Source organism: Strongylocentrotus purpuratus, unplaced genomic scaffold (assembly GCF_000002235.5).
Source record: "Strongylocentrotus purpuratus isolate Spur 01 unplaced genomic scaffold, Spur_5.0 spur5_scaffold_15, whole genome shotgun sequence".
Lineage (NCBI taxonomy): Eukaryota > Metazoa > Echinodermata > Echinoidea > Camarodonta > Strongylocentrotidae > Strongylocentrotus > Strongylocentrotus purpuratus.
The window spans coordinates 16,667,894-16,681,999 of NW_022145600.1; the positions used below are offsets into that span (position 1 = coordinate 16,667,894).

Genomic DNA, 14,106 nt, shown 5'->3' on the forward strand with positions numbered 1-14,106 from the left:
AACACAACAACAACACAACAACTCAGGATTCACGTGTGTTTGCGTAGCTTTTTTGCATAAAACTTGTAAAATCGTAACATCAATAATGGCGAAAACAAAGGCTGCAAGGCAACGAAAAAAATATAAATACTCAGCTAATCGAAGAAAGATGTGGAAAAAACAGAAGAGGCTTCCAAATATTGAATGGTAAGCATTCATCAAAAATAAAGGTCATGTTCCCGTGCCGTGTGACGAGATTGTTTACAATCACAGTCCCGTGTATAAGATTTCATGTGATGTGGTAATGTAGCTGTTCGTGTTAAAAAAATGTATTTGTAAAATTGTGGACAGCTTGATCATGTCTACTATGCCTGAATGTTAACTTTATTGATTATTAATTGTTGGAGCAACTTTAGAATACCCCACCACAAAAATTGACCAAACGTTTGCGTTCGTAGATCTAGGTACCAAACGGAAACGCTCCACCACATGGTCCGAGAATAAGGATCGTCTTAGATCTAGTATAATAAAAGGCTGACAGACTCGTTTGCAAAAATAAGGATCTTCCACATTTTTGCAGACGTTACATGTGTCCTATCCGGGTGCTAGTGTCGTTCCGTATCCATTTTTTTAGCAGTTTCATATCCATTCTTAGCAAAGGTAGGCAAATTCATGCAAAAAAATATATTCAAAAAATTGACTTGAAAACACATCAGACAATTAGTCTGAACCGAGTCAGGAGCAAATTTGAAGAAATTAAATTTTTAAATGTTGTAAAACCAAAGATATAAGAAGAAAACTGACCAAGTATCTGTACTAAAAATCGTACATGTAAAATTGGTCGTATACATTCGACAGCTGAAAATGACGCGCACGGTTGCATTACGTGCGTTCTCGAATCCAAAATCATACCTCACACACACACTCTCGCCATACCGCGAATGGTCCGTCGTGGGGAGCTGGCCGGCTGAGAGTTTGCAGCGATACCAACGCAGCTTCGGAGCTCCGCAGAGCGCCATTTTAGCGGGACTCGGAAAGGTTTGCGATGGGAAGGCAGTAGGGCTGTGCACAACAGTGTAATGAGGTACCCGAGTACACTCCCAGGCTCACAGGCGAATACTCGAGTATTCGGACGCCATGTTTTTTAATAATTTTTTTGAATTTTTTTGAATTTTTTTGAATTTTTTTGAATTTTTTTGAATTTTTTTGATTTTTTTTGAATTTTTTGATTTTTTGATTTTTTTCCTTTTTTTTCTTTTTTTGCCACTACCATACCACTCGGCAGTTTCTCAGGTCCCTCGCGCAGCTCGCTGAAAACGCATGCAACTTTACTTTGAGTTGCAGTTGAAGGCGCCGATTTAATAAGAATAATAACAGTAAACAATTCTGTTTTAAAACCAAAGATGGCAGAATAATCCATTTTCCTCTAAGTCCAAACAGAAATCTGGACATTTGGTCCCAGTTTCTGAAAGGTGAGTTTGACAGTGCTTGAGTTTGGAAACATTTTTACCGACGGTACCATGCCAGCGGATGCTGCTCTCCCTGGCACGGGTAAGCGTGGGCCTGGACATTTTTTTATTTTTTGCGGCCGAATATTCGGGTACAAGAAATCGTACCCGAGTAGTTGTCAACCGTGCGGGTACTCGAGCATTCGACTACCCGTCGCAGCCTTAGAAGGCAGCGGCCTAGCTTTTTGCCCAAACAACGCTAGATCGGCTGCTGGCAAAATGAAAATAACTACGATCGAGAACATCGTCGGTTTCTTAACTCTTCAGTGAGATAATTCTGAATTCTAATTGAGACTATATAATAAATTAAATCGACAAAGAAACCTCGGTAGAACTCTTATAACTATACAAAAGCTTGTTTATTTCTTCATTTGACATTTTGTTTTCGACCATTTTTTCGTGCGCGAGTCAATGTAAACTATGTATTACCAAACTTTCAACACGCAAGGAACGGGGAACACTCGCGGACCTCGTAACAAATTCGTTGCAAAATAAAAAAATTCAAGGGTGATTTAGAAGCAGTGAAGAACATTGGCGCTGCGATGCGCAGAAATATACTTGAAAGAAACTTAATAAATAATACCTGAATTTTCAGAAAATCGTATTTGTATTAGTGTATCTAGATGTGACTTGTTTATAAATCAGATTTTAAGAAGATTTGTCGGGAAAAAATGTCAATTTTTTCCGTTTGGTGGTCATTTCTAGTAGGGCTGTGCACAACAGTGTAATGAGGTACCCGAGTACACTCCCAGGCTCACAGGCGAATACTCGAGTATTCGGACGCCATGTTTTTTAATAATTTTTTTGAATTTTTTTGAATTTTTTTGAATTTTTTTGAATTTTTTTGAATTTTTTTGATTTTTTTTGAATTTTTTGATTTTTTGATTTTTTTCCTTTTTTTTCTTTTTTTGCCACTACCATACCACTCGGCATTGGGTAGCATATATTGGCACCAAGATTAACGGCGATATGAATATTCATTATTCCCTACGTCACAGACGTGCGGCGTGCGTACTCTGTCATATACACATGTATTCAGTACATGAGTACGTTCGTAAGCATTAGGTCATGTACATTGCTCCGGAATGAAGAGAATCATTATAAAGGACGAATTACTCCGTGAAGCCAAGTACAAGCAGGGAATTGAAAATAGCAAACGTTCCTCGGAGCGGCTATACACTCCCTAATCTAGCTAGTTTTGTAATGATAGTTTATTTAGGATAATGGACATTTAGTAGGCCTATTGTTTAGTTGTTAAATAACATCACTCAGTGTGATTTGATTCGAGATATATCTCATTAATAAAACAGTATAAAGGCTGTATGAGTCTCACACGAACCATCGCCACTAATCTTGGTGCCAACACCGTTAATCTACGCTCCAAATTTAGTAATACATTTTGTGTGCCCTATAATCAGGCGCGGATCCAGGATTTCTTAGGGGAGGGGGCCCAACTTTTTTTTTTTTTGCTCCCGAAAATTTGAAAAACGCGCCGGCCGAAAAGTCGCTCAGTGGGGGGGGGGGGGGGGGGGGGGGGGGGGTAGTGAGCACATTTTTTTTTTTTTGATCCTCAAAAAAATTTCAATTTGCACCCCCCCCCCCCCTTGAGCGTCAGGGGGGGGGGGGCCCAACCCCCAAAAAAGGTAAAAATCACGTGATTTTACATGATTTTTTTCTCAAGGGGGGGGGGGGGCCCCCCGGGGCCCCCCCCCCTGGATCCGCCACTGCCTATAATGACCCGGGGTTGGATTATTTAGGAGAACAGAAGATTGATATTGTTAAGTTGTTTCATAACATCACTCAGTTTGATTTGATTCGAGATATATCTCATTAATAAAACAGTATAAAGGCTGTATGAGTCTCGGACGAACCATCGCCACTAATCTTGGTGCCAACACCGTTAATCTATGCTCCAAATTTAGTAATACATTTTGTGTGCCCTATAATGACCCGGGGTTGGATTATGTAGGAGAACAGAAGATTGATATTGTTAAGTTGTTTCATAACATCTCTCAGTTTGATTTGATTCGAGATATATTTCATTAATAAAACAGTATAAAGGCTGTATGAGTCTCGGACGAACCATCGCCACTAATCTTGGTGCCAACACCGTTAATCTATGCTCCAATTTAGTAATACATTTTGTGTGCCCTATAATGACCCGGGGTGGGATTATTTAGGAGAACAGAAGATTGATATTGTTAAGTTGTTTCATAACATCTCTCAGTTTGATTTGATTCGAGATATATTTCATTAATAAAACAGTATAAAGGCTGTATGAGTCTCGAACGAACCATCGCCACTAATCTTGGTGCCAACACCGTTAAACCATGCTCCAAATTTAGTAATACATTTTGTATGCCCTATAAAGACCCGGGGCTGGATTGTGTAGGAGAACGGATGATTGATATTGTAAAGTTGTTCCATAACATCACTCAGTTCGATTTAATTAGAGATATACCTCATTAATAAAATATATATATATATAAAAGCTATAGTCTCAAACTAACTTACCTCTACACCATTAAACTTGGTGCCAACACCATTAAACCATGCTCCAAATTTAGCAATACGTTTTGTGTGTCTGCAAAGACCCGGGGTTGGATTATTTAGGAGAACGGAAGATTCCTATATTGTTAAGTTGCTCTATAACACAGGCGCGGTTCCAGGGGGGCAGCGCCCCCCCCCCCCCCCCGCAAAAATAAAGAGAGAGAGAGAGAGAGAGAGAGAGAGAAAAGGAAAAGAAGGACAGGGAAAGAGGAGAGAAAGGGAAAGAAAGAAGAGGAAGAAGACAAGAAAAGGGGGAAGAAGGAGATTGGGGGGACCGAAATGGCCTTGCCTTCCAGGCTGTTGCCTCCCCGCCCCCCCCCCCCAATCAAAAAAAAAATATGAGCGAAGGAAGGAAAGGGAAGGGAAGAAAGGAAAAGAGGAGATAAAGGGAAGGGAAATAAAAGAGGAAGAAGAAAAGAAAAGAAGGAGGATATCAGTTTTCCTGCCAATAAGTTGTGGTTCGGGGGGGGGGGGGGGTTATTTCTAATTCCATAACGGTGTCTTACAAATGTTGCTAAAATGACATCATTTTCCGAGATTGTTCCTCACTTTTTATTAAATTATACTTTTTTATGCGTTTGTTGGAAAATGACATATTCCGAAATTTACAGTCAGGCAAGAAAAATATGCTTCTTGAGATGCCTACATGTCAGGGCCCGCTGAACGGCGGGGATCGGGAGCCTCCAGCTCCCCCCCCCCCATTTTTTTTTTGGAAAAGCATTTTAAAGAGAAATAGAAAGAAAGAGAGCAAGAAAGAAAAAATAGTTAACTACCAGTGTCACAACAAAATAAGGTATCAAAAAATTGCTCATCTGACCGTAATTAGACGCCTAAAACCCCTGAGCTTCCGGGGGCTCTGTCCCCGGGACCCAACCAAGGGCCCTTGGGCAGGCCCCTTGATACTCATCTGACCACAATTTAGTGCCTAAAACCCCTGAGCTTCCGGGGGCTCTGTCCCCGGGACCCAACCAAGGGCACTTGGGCAGGCCCCTTGCCTACTCATCTGACCAAAATTTAGTGCCTAAAACCCTTGATCTTCTGGGGGCTCCGCCCGCTGGATTTCACGCCAATCAGTGTCCTGCCAGTGTCACAAATAAAGTATAAAAATATGTTCATCTGACCGTAATCAAATGCCTAAACCCCCGAGCTTCCGGGGGCTCTGCCCCCTAGACCCTACTGGATGCTAATCTGACGGCAATGTAATGCCTAAAACCCCTGAGCTTCTTGGGGCTCCGCTCGCTGGACCTCACGCAAATCAGTGTCCTGCCAGTTTCACAAATAAGGTATAAAAATTATGTTCATCTGACCGTAATCAAATGCCTGAAACCCCTGAGATTCAGGGGTTCCGCACCCTCGACCCCACCAGGGGCCCTGAGGCGGGCCCCTGAATACTTATCTGACCGTAATTTGCCTTCAACCCATGAGTTTCCGGGGGCGGACAAGGTATCAAAATCGTCTTGTTTGTCTAATAATTGAATTAAATGTCAAAGCTTCCGCGCTTGGCGCAGGAGGTGTGGATTAAGAGTCGGGAACGGTACAACAAATCGTCTTCTTTCTCTAAAGATTTAATGAAACGTAAAAGCTTCCGCGCTTCGCGCGCGCGGATAAGAGGGGGGAACTGAATTCAGACGAGGATTAAGAGTCGAAAACGGTACAACGAATCGTCTTCTTTCTCTAATGATTTAATGAAATGTACAAGCGGGAGGGGGGGGGGACTGAAAACAAACGAGGGTTAAGAGTCGAAAACTGTAATCAGAAGAGCAGGCGCGTACGGGGGGGGGGGGGGGGGGGGGGGATTGGGGTTGAACCTCCCCCTGTTCGGTTTTTTGTTATGTGTGTATCTTGGAGCAACCCCCCCCTTTTTAATTATTTTTTTTAATTATGCCAATGGCTGTCCTAAAAAAGGTGACCTCAACACCCCCCCCCCCTACGGAACAAAATGTCAAATTTTCAAATTTCGAGACCCCCCAAAAAGTGTCCTCTTACCCCCCCCCCCCCCCCCCCCCCCCCCCCCCCCCCCCCCCCCCCCCCCCCCCCCCCCCCCCCCCCCCCCCCCCCCCCCCCCCCCGCTTCCTCTTTTTGTTCCCTTTTAGCTCTCCTCTTTCCCTCCCCTTTTTCCCCTTCTTTTTTGGCGGTGGGGGAGGGGGGGGGGGAAGAGGCAAGGGCCTTTTGCCCCCCCCCCCCGGATCCACAACTTGTTGGCGGAAAAAATAGTAACTGATATTCCCCTTCTTTTCTTATCTTCTTCCTCTTTTTTTTTCCTTTCCGTTATCTCCTCTTTTCCTTTTTGCTTTCCCTTTCCTTCTTCTCTCTTTTTGTTTTGCTGGGAGGGGAAGTGGAAGCAACATCATGGGAGGCAAGGCCCATTTCGGCCCCTACTCCCCCTGATCTCTTTCTTCCCCTCCCCTTTTTCTTTTCTTTTTCCTCTTCTTCCTTTTCCTTTCTCTCCTCTTTCCCTTTCACATCTTTTTCTTTCTCTCTCTCTCTCTCTCTCTCTCTCTCTCTCTTTCTCTCTTTATTTTCTTCTCTTTAGAGACTTTTACACCATTATTAAGAGACATAATGCGCAATCAAATCAAACTGAGTGATGTTATGAAACAACAATATCAATCTTCCATTCTCCTAAAGAATCCAACCCTGCATGGGTCTTTAGCAAAAAGGGCACAAAAAAGGTAGTACTAAATTTGGAGCATAGTTTAACGGTGTTGGCACCAAGATTAGTGGCGATCGTTCTTGGAGACTCATAGAGCCTTTATACTGTTTTATTAATGAAATATATCTCGAATCAAATCAAACTGAGAGATGTTATGAAACAACTTAACAATATCAATCTTCTGTTCTCCTAAATAATCCAACCCCGGGTCATTATAGGGCACACAAAATGTATTACTAAATTTGGAGCATAGATTAACGGTGTTGGCACCAAGATTAGTGGCGATGGTTCGTCCGAGACTCATACAGCCTTTATACTGTTTTATTAATGAGATATATCTCGAATCAAATCAAACTGAATGATGTTATGAAACAACAATATCAATCTTCCATTCTCCTAAAGAATCCAACCCTGCATGGGTCTTTAGCATATAGGGCACAAAAAAAGGTAGTACTAAATTTGGAGCATAGATTAACGGTGTTGGCACCAAGATTAGTGGCGATCGTTCGTGTGAGACTCATAGAGCCTTTATACTGTTTTATTAATGAGATATATCTCGAATCAAATCAAACTGAATGATGTTATGAAACAACAATATCAATCTTCCATTCTCCTAAAGAATCCAACCCTGCATGGGTCTTTAGCATATAGGGCACAAAAAAGGTAGTACTAAATTTGGAGCATAGTTTAACGGTGTTGGCACCAAGATTAGTGGCGATCGTTCTTGGAGACTCATAGAGCCTTTATACTGTTTTATTAATGAAATATATCTCGAATCAAATGAAACTGAGAGATGTTATGAAACAACTTAACAATATCAATCTTCTGTTCTCCTAAATAATCCAACCCCGGGTCATTATAGGGCACACAAAATGTATTACTAAATTTGGAGCATAGATTAACGGTGTTGGCACCAAGATTAGTGGCGATGGTTCGTCCGAGACTCATACAGCCTTTATACTGTTTTATTAATGAGATATATCTCGAATCAAATCAAACTGAGTGATTTTATTGAACAACTAAACAGTAGGCCTACTAAATGTCCATTTTCCTATAAACTGTCATTACAAAACTAGCTAGATTAGGGATTGTATAGCCGCTCCGAGGAACGTTTGCTATTTCAATTCCCTGCTTGTACTTGGCTTTACGGAGTAATTCGTCCTTTATAATGATTCTCTTCATTCCGGAGCAATGTATGTAGTAATGCTTGCGAACGTACTCTTGTACTAGTACAGTACATGTACCTGTGTATAAGACAGATCCATAGACAGAGTACGCACGCCGCACGTCCGTGACGTAGGGAATAATGAATATTCATATCGCCGTTAATCTTGGTGCCAATATATGCTACCCAGTTTCTCAGGTCCCTCGCGCAGCTCGCTGAAAACGCATGCAACTTTACTTTGAGTTGCAGTTGAAGGCGCCGATTTAATAAGAATAATAACAGTAAACAATTCTGTTTTAAAAACCAAAGATGGCAGAATAATCCATTTTCCTCTAAGTCCAAACAGAAATCTGGACATTTGGTCCCAGTTTCTGAAAGGTGAGTTTGACAGTGCTTGAGTTTGGAAACATTTTTACCGACGGTACCATGCCAGCGGATGCTGCTCTCCCTGGCACGGGTAAGCGTGGGCCTGGACATTTTTTTTTTTTGCGGCCGAATATTCGGGTACAAGAAATCGTACCCGAGTAGTTGTCAACCGTGCGGGTACTCGAGCATTCGACTACCCGTCGCAGCCTTAATTTCTAGGCTAATATTTTAAAAGTTGCATCAGTAATGGGCCCGATGTTTCTCTTATCGTACTCGCATGTTATTTCTACATAGATTAAACATAGGATGGTTAAGGGTAAGACCAGATAACATTATAAAAAAGATGTATCCTTCCACCCTCCCATATCCAAGTTTTGGGCTGATTATTGCCGACCCACCGCAGCAAGGCCATTCAGATTTTCGTACGCGCGCAAAGCGCCCTCTAGTGCCCCATGAATGTGCCTAGCAAAGGAATTTTAGCCCAATTTTTCACTAATTTTAATCATAATCATATAGACCTATTACATTTTCCACCTGAATTTGGATCACATCCGACATCGGGAAGTCTCTGTTTAGGGCTTCAAAGTCAACGTCGTCGCTCAGTACCTTCTCTACGCTAAATAGCTCTGCACCTCAAACTGAAGCTATCAGTCTAAAATTATGCAAACTTCTTGTAAGGTTTATGGTATCGTGCATGTGCGTAATACCATAAAGCAAGGTCTACACAAAGTTTGCATAATTTTGGACCGATAGCTTCAGTTTGAGGTGCAGAGCTATAGCGTAGAGACGGTACTGAGCGACGACGTCGACATCGTAACCCTTAACGGAGGCTTCCCGATGTTGGATGTGATCCAAATTCAGGTGGAAAATGTAATATATGATTATGATTAAAATTAGTGAAAAATTGGGCTAAAATTCCTTTGCTAAGAATGGATTCAATTCAATAATGGTTTATTATGTAATTTCAAAATACATGCATCATAATTGCCATTTTACATGAAAAGCAGCAGAAGCTGGATTGTTCCACTCCAGCAAAGCATAGAGAGTCAATGCTAATGCGTATTGACCTCTAGCACTGCATACTAGACTAGGCCTGAGTCGAAACGGATCCCCGCCCGGGCCCCGACCATCGAGCTGAAACCCGGTTTTTGGTTTTCGGGTTTCTGGTTTTTCAAAATTAAATTTTACACTGATATTTTGAAATATAGAACTAAAAATATGCAATTCACAAACTTATATTTAAATATAATCAAATAAATATGCTTTAGAAATAAATGGATATTGTTTCAGTTGACGGTAGGTGTTTTTATCGCTCTAAAATTGAGGCTGCAAGAAAGGAATCATGCTTCGTGGTACCGATCGAGTGCTTTCAGAAACGGAAGTGGAAATAGATCTATGACCCACTGAAGACAGAGCAAGAAAATGCCACACACAAGACTAAAATGTTGATCAGACTATTGCAATTAAATCGTAATACTAAAGGCATTAATTTAATTGTCAAAATATATCCACAACATAATGGTTTACCCTTGATAGTTTGATGAAGGAAAATAAATTAAAGCTCTTGAAATAACATCGAAGTGCCTTTCGTTCGTTCTAAAAATGCGTGTATAACGGCAAGCAGAAGTTACGAGTCAAGCTTGATATGCATGTGTACATCCCTACACCGTCATCCGACCTGATCGGAACAATAAGCATTAAACCAATTAAAAAACATCACGTAAGACTTTAAGGGACTCCAATTCAACAAAATTACCGTAAAATAATTATTTGCTTTGACAAATATTCCTATAGATATTCAAAATATCTTACAGAAATAATGATATTTCATGAGCTACGTACTCGATATCGAGTTCAGTTAGCCATCATTTTGAAATGAGACGTAGTTGTCATGCTGTGTACCTTGGGGATTGAATTCAACATTTGATAAAACACCGTTATATTTTGTATTTTGTTTACGAGATTATGAGCGATAAATCCTCGGGAAGATGACAACCCGTAAAAGTAAAGGTGTATATTATGTGCAATTGCTGCCTCTCAGCCCGTAGTTCAGTGCTAGAGGTCAATACGCATTAGCATTGACTCTAGTTTATGTCATTCTTGCGATAGTTTGAGCCCCATAGCTACAGCCATCTCAAAAAGAGAGGGAAAACTGTGAAAGATGACATAATTTTCAAGCCAAGATATGATGAGAAATGTCTATTGCGCCATTAAAATATGAATATGTATGAGCTGCAAACGTGAACACGCGGCAGCGTCAGATACCATAGTCTCACACCTAGCCCCTTACAGCACTATAGACACTGTGTCAAGTTCGTTCTCAGAGTGCAGTAAGTATGAGTACTGTATGAGAAGCGTTTACAGAAGATATTTCAGTAAAAATAACTATCAGTTTAGTAGGTATACGAGGGCGCACTCACATAGTTCACTGAATTTAGCAAACTCCCTACGCACGCGCCTTTTCACACTAATCTTTCGTTTGATTGTGTGAGGTATGTTTTGTGTTTGAGAGTTTTTATTTTCTTTCTTTATTAAACAGTGACCCCATTAAAACTGCCTGGGATAACAAGAAATCAGTGAAGGAGAACTTGAGAGCCATGGGACTATCATCGGATCCTAATAAGACACTTCCCATTCCAACAACAAAGGTAGGTTTAGGACAAGTTTGTTAATGGAAGTGTAAATAAAGGCCCGTTCTCACTGAGCTGCGACTGTTGGTAGCAAATTGTAAATGGCATTCGCGAGGGAGTTTCCCAAATGGTGCGAAATGTTTTTGGGAGTTCTCAATTTCCTTGTGAAAGTGCGACAAACTATCTCTCAAAATAATCACAGAGTCGTTGCAGCCTTGCAGGTGTCCCAAATCTTTCTCAATTTAGTGTCCGTGAGTCACAAAGTGTGCGAAGTGTGAGGGGTCATTCCATGTCAAATCACCCAAAAAATCTGAAAATCTTAACCCGACCATTTTTGATTTTGATGAAACTTAGTGTACTTGTTGAGTGTGATCTCACAGCACCAAATCCCAAATTTTAGGTCAATTGGGTGAGGGGTTTGGGAGATACGGCCAACCAAATTTTGAGATTTTTTCAAAAATGGGGGTGGCGGGCCTACCTTTGAACCCTTGTATCTCGGGACCTAATGGGTCAATCTTCACAAAATTTGTATTGTTGGAAAGGGTATTCAATAAGGATTCCAAATCTGCCGCCATTTTGAAAATTTGTACATGTTTGGGTACTTTGACCTCTTGACCTAAGATTTGACCTTGAAATTGACCTTGTGGATCACGTGACCTTGACAACATTTTTCATGAAATGTAATCTCTGACATGTTTACTAAAACATATAAAAGTTTCAGAGATATAATATTTTTTGTTTAGGAGCAATAACGATTGAAAGTATCCATACTTACAGATATTCACAATAAACCCTATTATAATGTATACAATACATGCAATATGCACAGTACAACATACATCTTCCACATGCTTTTTGTTCTAGGCATATCCATTCTAAATGTCAGCAGTACTTGAATAGAAATAAAATGACAAGTTCATATAGGCCTAAAGGGTTAACAGAATGTATGGCTTTAGGCCTCTGAGTCGGTTCTAGGATAATTACCCCCCTGGAAAATTAACCCCCAGGAAATGTTCCCCCCCCCCAAGGACAATTACCCCCGAGGACTATCACACCCAGAGGACAATTAACCCCAGAAAATTACCTCCTAGGACAATCTGTCCCCCCCCCCCCCCCCCCCGAGGACAATTACCCCTCCCCCTGGAAATTACCCCTCAAGGATAATTACCTCCTGAAAAAAAAAATCTGCTTTGATTAAAAACCAACTTATTATCAGGATGGACTTCCCCTTTAACGAATAGGGGGGGGGGGGGTAATTATCCTAGGGGGTAATTGTCCAGGGGGTAATTGTCCTAGGGTGTAATTTTCTGGGGGGGGGGTAATTGTCCTCTGGGTGTGATAGTCCTCAGGGGGTAATTGTCCTCGGGGGGGGGGGTGGGGGGGGACATTCCCTGGGGGTTAATTATCCAGGGGGGTAATTATCCTAGAACCGACTCGGAGGCCTAAAGCCATACATCCTGTTAACCCTCTAGGCCTATATGAACTTGTCATTTTATTTCTATTCAAGTACTGCTGACATTCAGAATGGATATGCCTAGAACAAAAAAGCATGTGGAAGATGTATGTTGTACTGTGCATATTGCATGTATTGTATACATTATAATAGGGTTTATTGTGAATATCTGTAAGTATGGATACTTTCAATCGTTATTGCTCCTAAACAAAAAATATTATATCTCTGAAACTTTTATATGTTTTAGTGAACATGTCAGAGATTACATTTCATGAAAAATGTTGTCAAGGTCACGTGATCCACAAGGTCAATTTCAAGGTCAAATCTTAGGTCAAGAGGTCAAAGTACCCAAACATGTACAAATTTTCAAAATGGCGGCAGATTTGGAATCCTTATTGAATACCCTTTCCAACAATACAAATTTTGTGAAGATTGACCCATTAGGTCCCGAGATACAAGGGTTCAAAGGTAGGCCCGCCACCCCCATTTTTGAAAAAATCTCAAAATTTGGTGGGCCGTATCTCCCAAACCCCTCACCCGATTGACCTAAAATTTGGGATTTGGTGCTGTGAGATCACATTCAACAAGTACACTAAGTTTCATCAAAATCAAAAATGGTCGGGTTAAAACCATTGGGTGATTTGACATGGAATGACCCTGAGAAAACTTTGTTAGGGGTTGGCAACCTATGAAACAAAATTGTGACTGATTGGAGACTAGACAACATTAAAAGTCTGACATTTCAGGTGCGAGATAGGCACGAACTGCCGTGGGACCCCTGAGAGCATGACAAAATTGTGAATCCATTGAGAATAAATTGCAAAACAAATTGCGACATGGCTAAAAACCTTTTTTTCGGTCTAAATTGCAACAAAAAGGCAATTTGAATATATAATTTGCATGACAGTCGCACGCTCCCACAACATGTATGCAAATTCTGCCTGGAATTTTGGCCCAAATTCCACCGGGAGTTCGTGCAATATACACAGATGTGTTGTAAGTACTGCTTTGGTGCAATTCTAAGTGAAAATTGTCGCTTATTCAAGTATTTTCTCACAATTTTATTTCTCCTACTACCGGTAGTTGCGAGCTGTTGCAAGCCCACTGAGATACTAGCATATAGAAGTGGTGATCACTCATTTGCTCCTTTGTTTATTTCATCAAAGATATTAGTATAGGGCTGATATATCATACTATAAATATTCTGTAGAAAGTAAGTATGATACATGTTTTTACTATTCTTGTTAGAAACGGCCCTTGCATTGGTACTCTAATTTAATTGTCTTTTATGGTAACTGACTTAGGATCTATGCCAAGCAGTTAGGTTAAGGTAAAAAGAGTTTTTTGTGAGTGGTATTATAGTGTATTAACAGAAATTTTTTGAAATTGCATGAGGGAATTCACAATACAGTGTATAGGTTTGTCTTTTCTCTATATCAATATTTTACAGAAAGTGAACGTCCTTTGACAAGAAAGAAATCTTTATTTGCCACTCTCCACCCAGGTGTTAAATGGGTACCTGTAGGAAGGAATTCCTTTAATAATGTGAGCACTGAAAATGGTTGCCCAGCACAGCAAGGATAATATCTGAATGCCTCAAGCATATGGCATGGTAGATATGTTTTCTATTAAAAAAAAAAAAAAATTAAAATTATTGTTATTATCTTTATTGTTGTTGTTGTTAACATTGTATACTTTTAATGAATTCCATAGGAGAGACTTGCCCCTGTTAGCCTTGATGACTCTATGGATTTTGATGATAAACTAGCCCGTCCTAAAGGCAAGCAACAAGTTATTAAAGG

General features: G+C 40.7%; 1 protein-coding gene and 1 long non-coding RNA gene across 2 annotated transcripts in view; both read left to right on the top strand.

The window, feature by feature from the left end:
- Positions 1-14,106, top strand: part of LOC100894047 (nucleolar protein 16) — a 16,733-nt gene continuing 2,627 nt past the window's right edge. The window contains exons 1-3 of the mRNA XM_030985686.1: positions 1-186; positions 10,761-10,869; positions 14,018-14,105. Coding sequence (XP_030841546.1) covers positions 86-186; positions 10,761-10,869; positions 14,018-14,105 — 298 coding nt within the window. The 5' untranslated portion in view covers positions 1-85. The remainder of the gene's footprint in view (positions 187-10,760; positions 10,870-14,017; position 14,106) is intronic.
- On the top strand, positions 1,221-8,110 carry LOC115924060. Its single transcript, XR_004064150.1, has 2 exons — positions 1,221-1,272; positions 8,054-8,110. It is a non-coding gene; the product is annotated as an uncharacterized LOC115924060 (long non-coding RNA).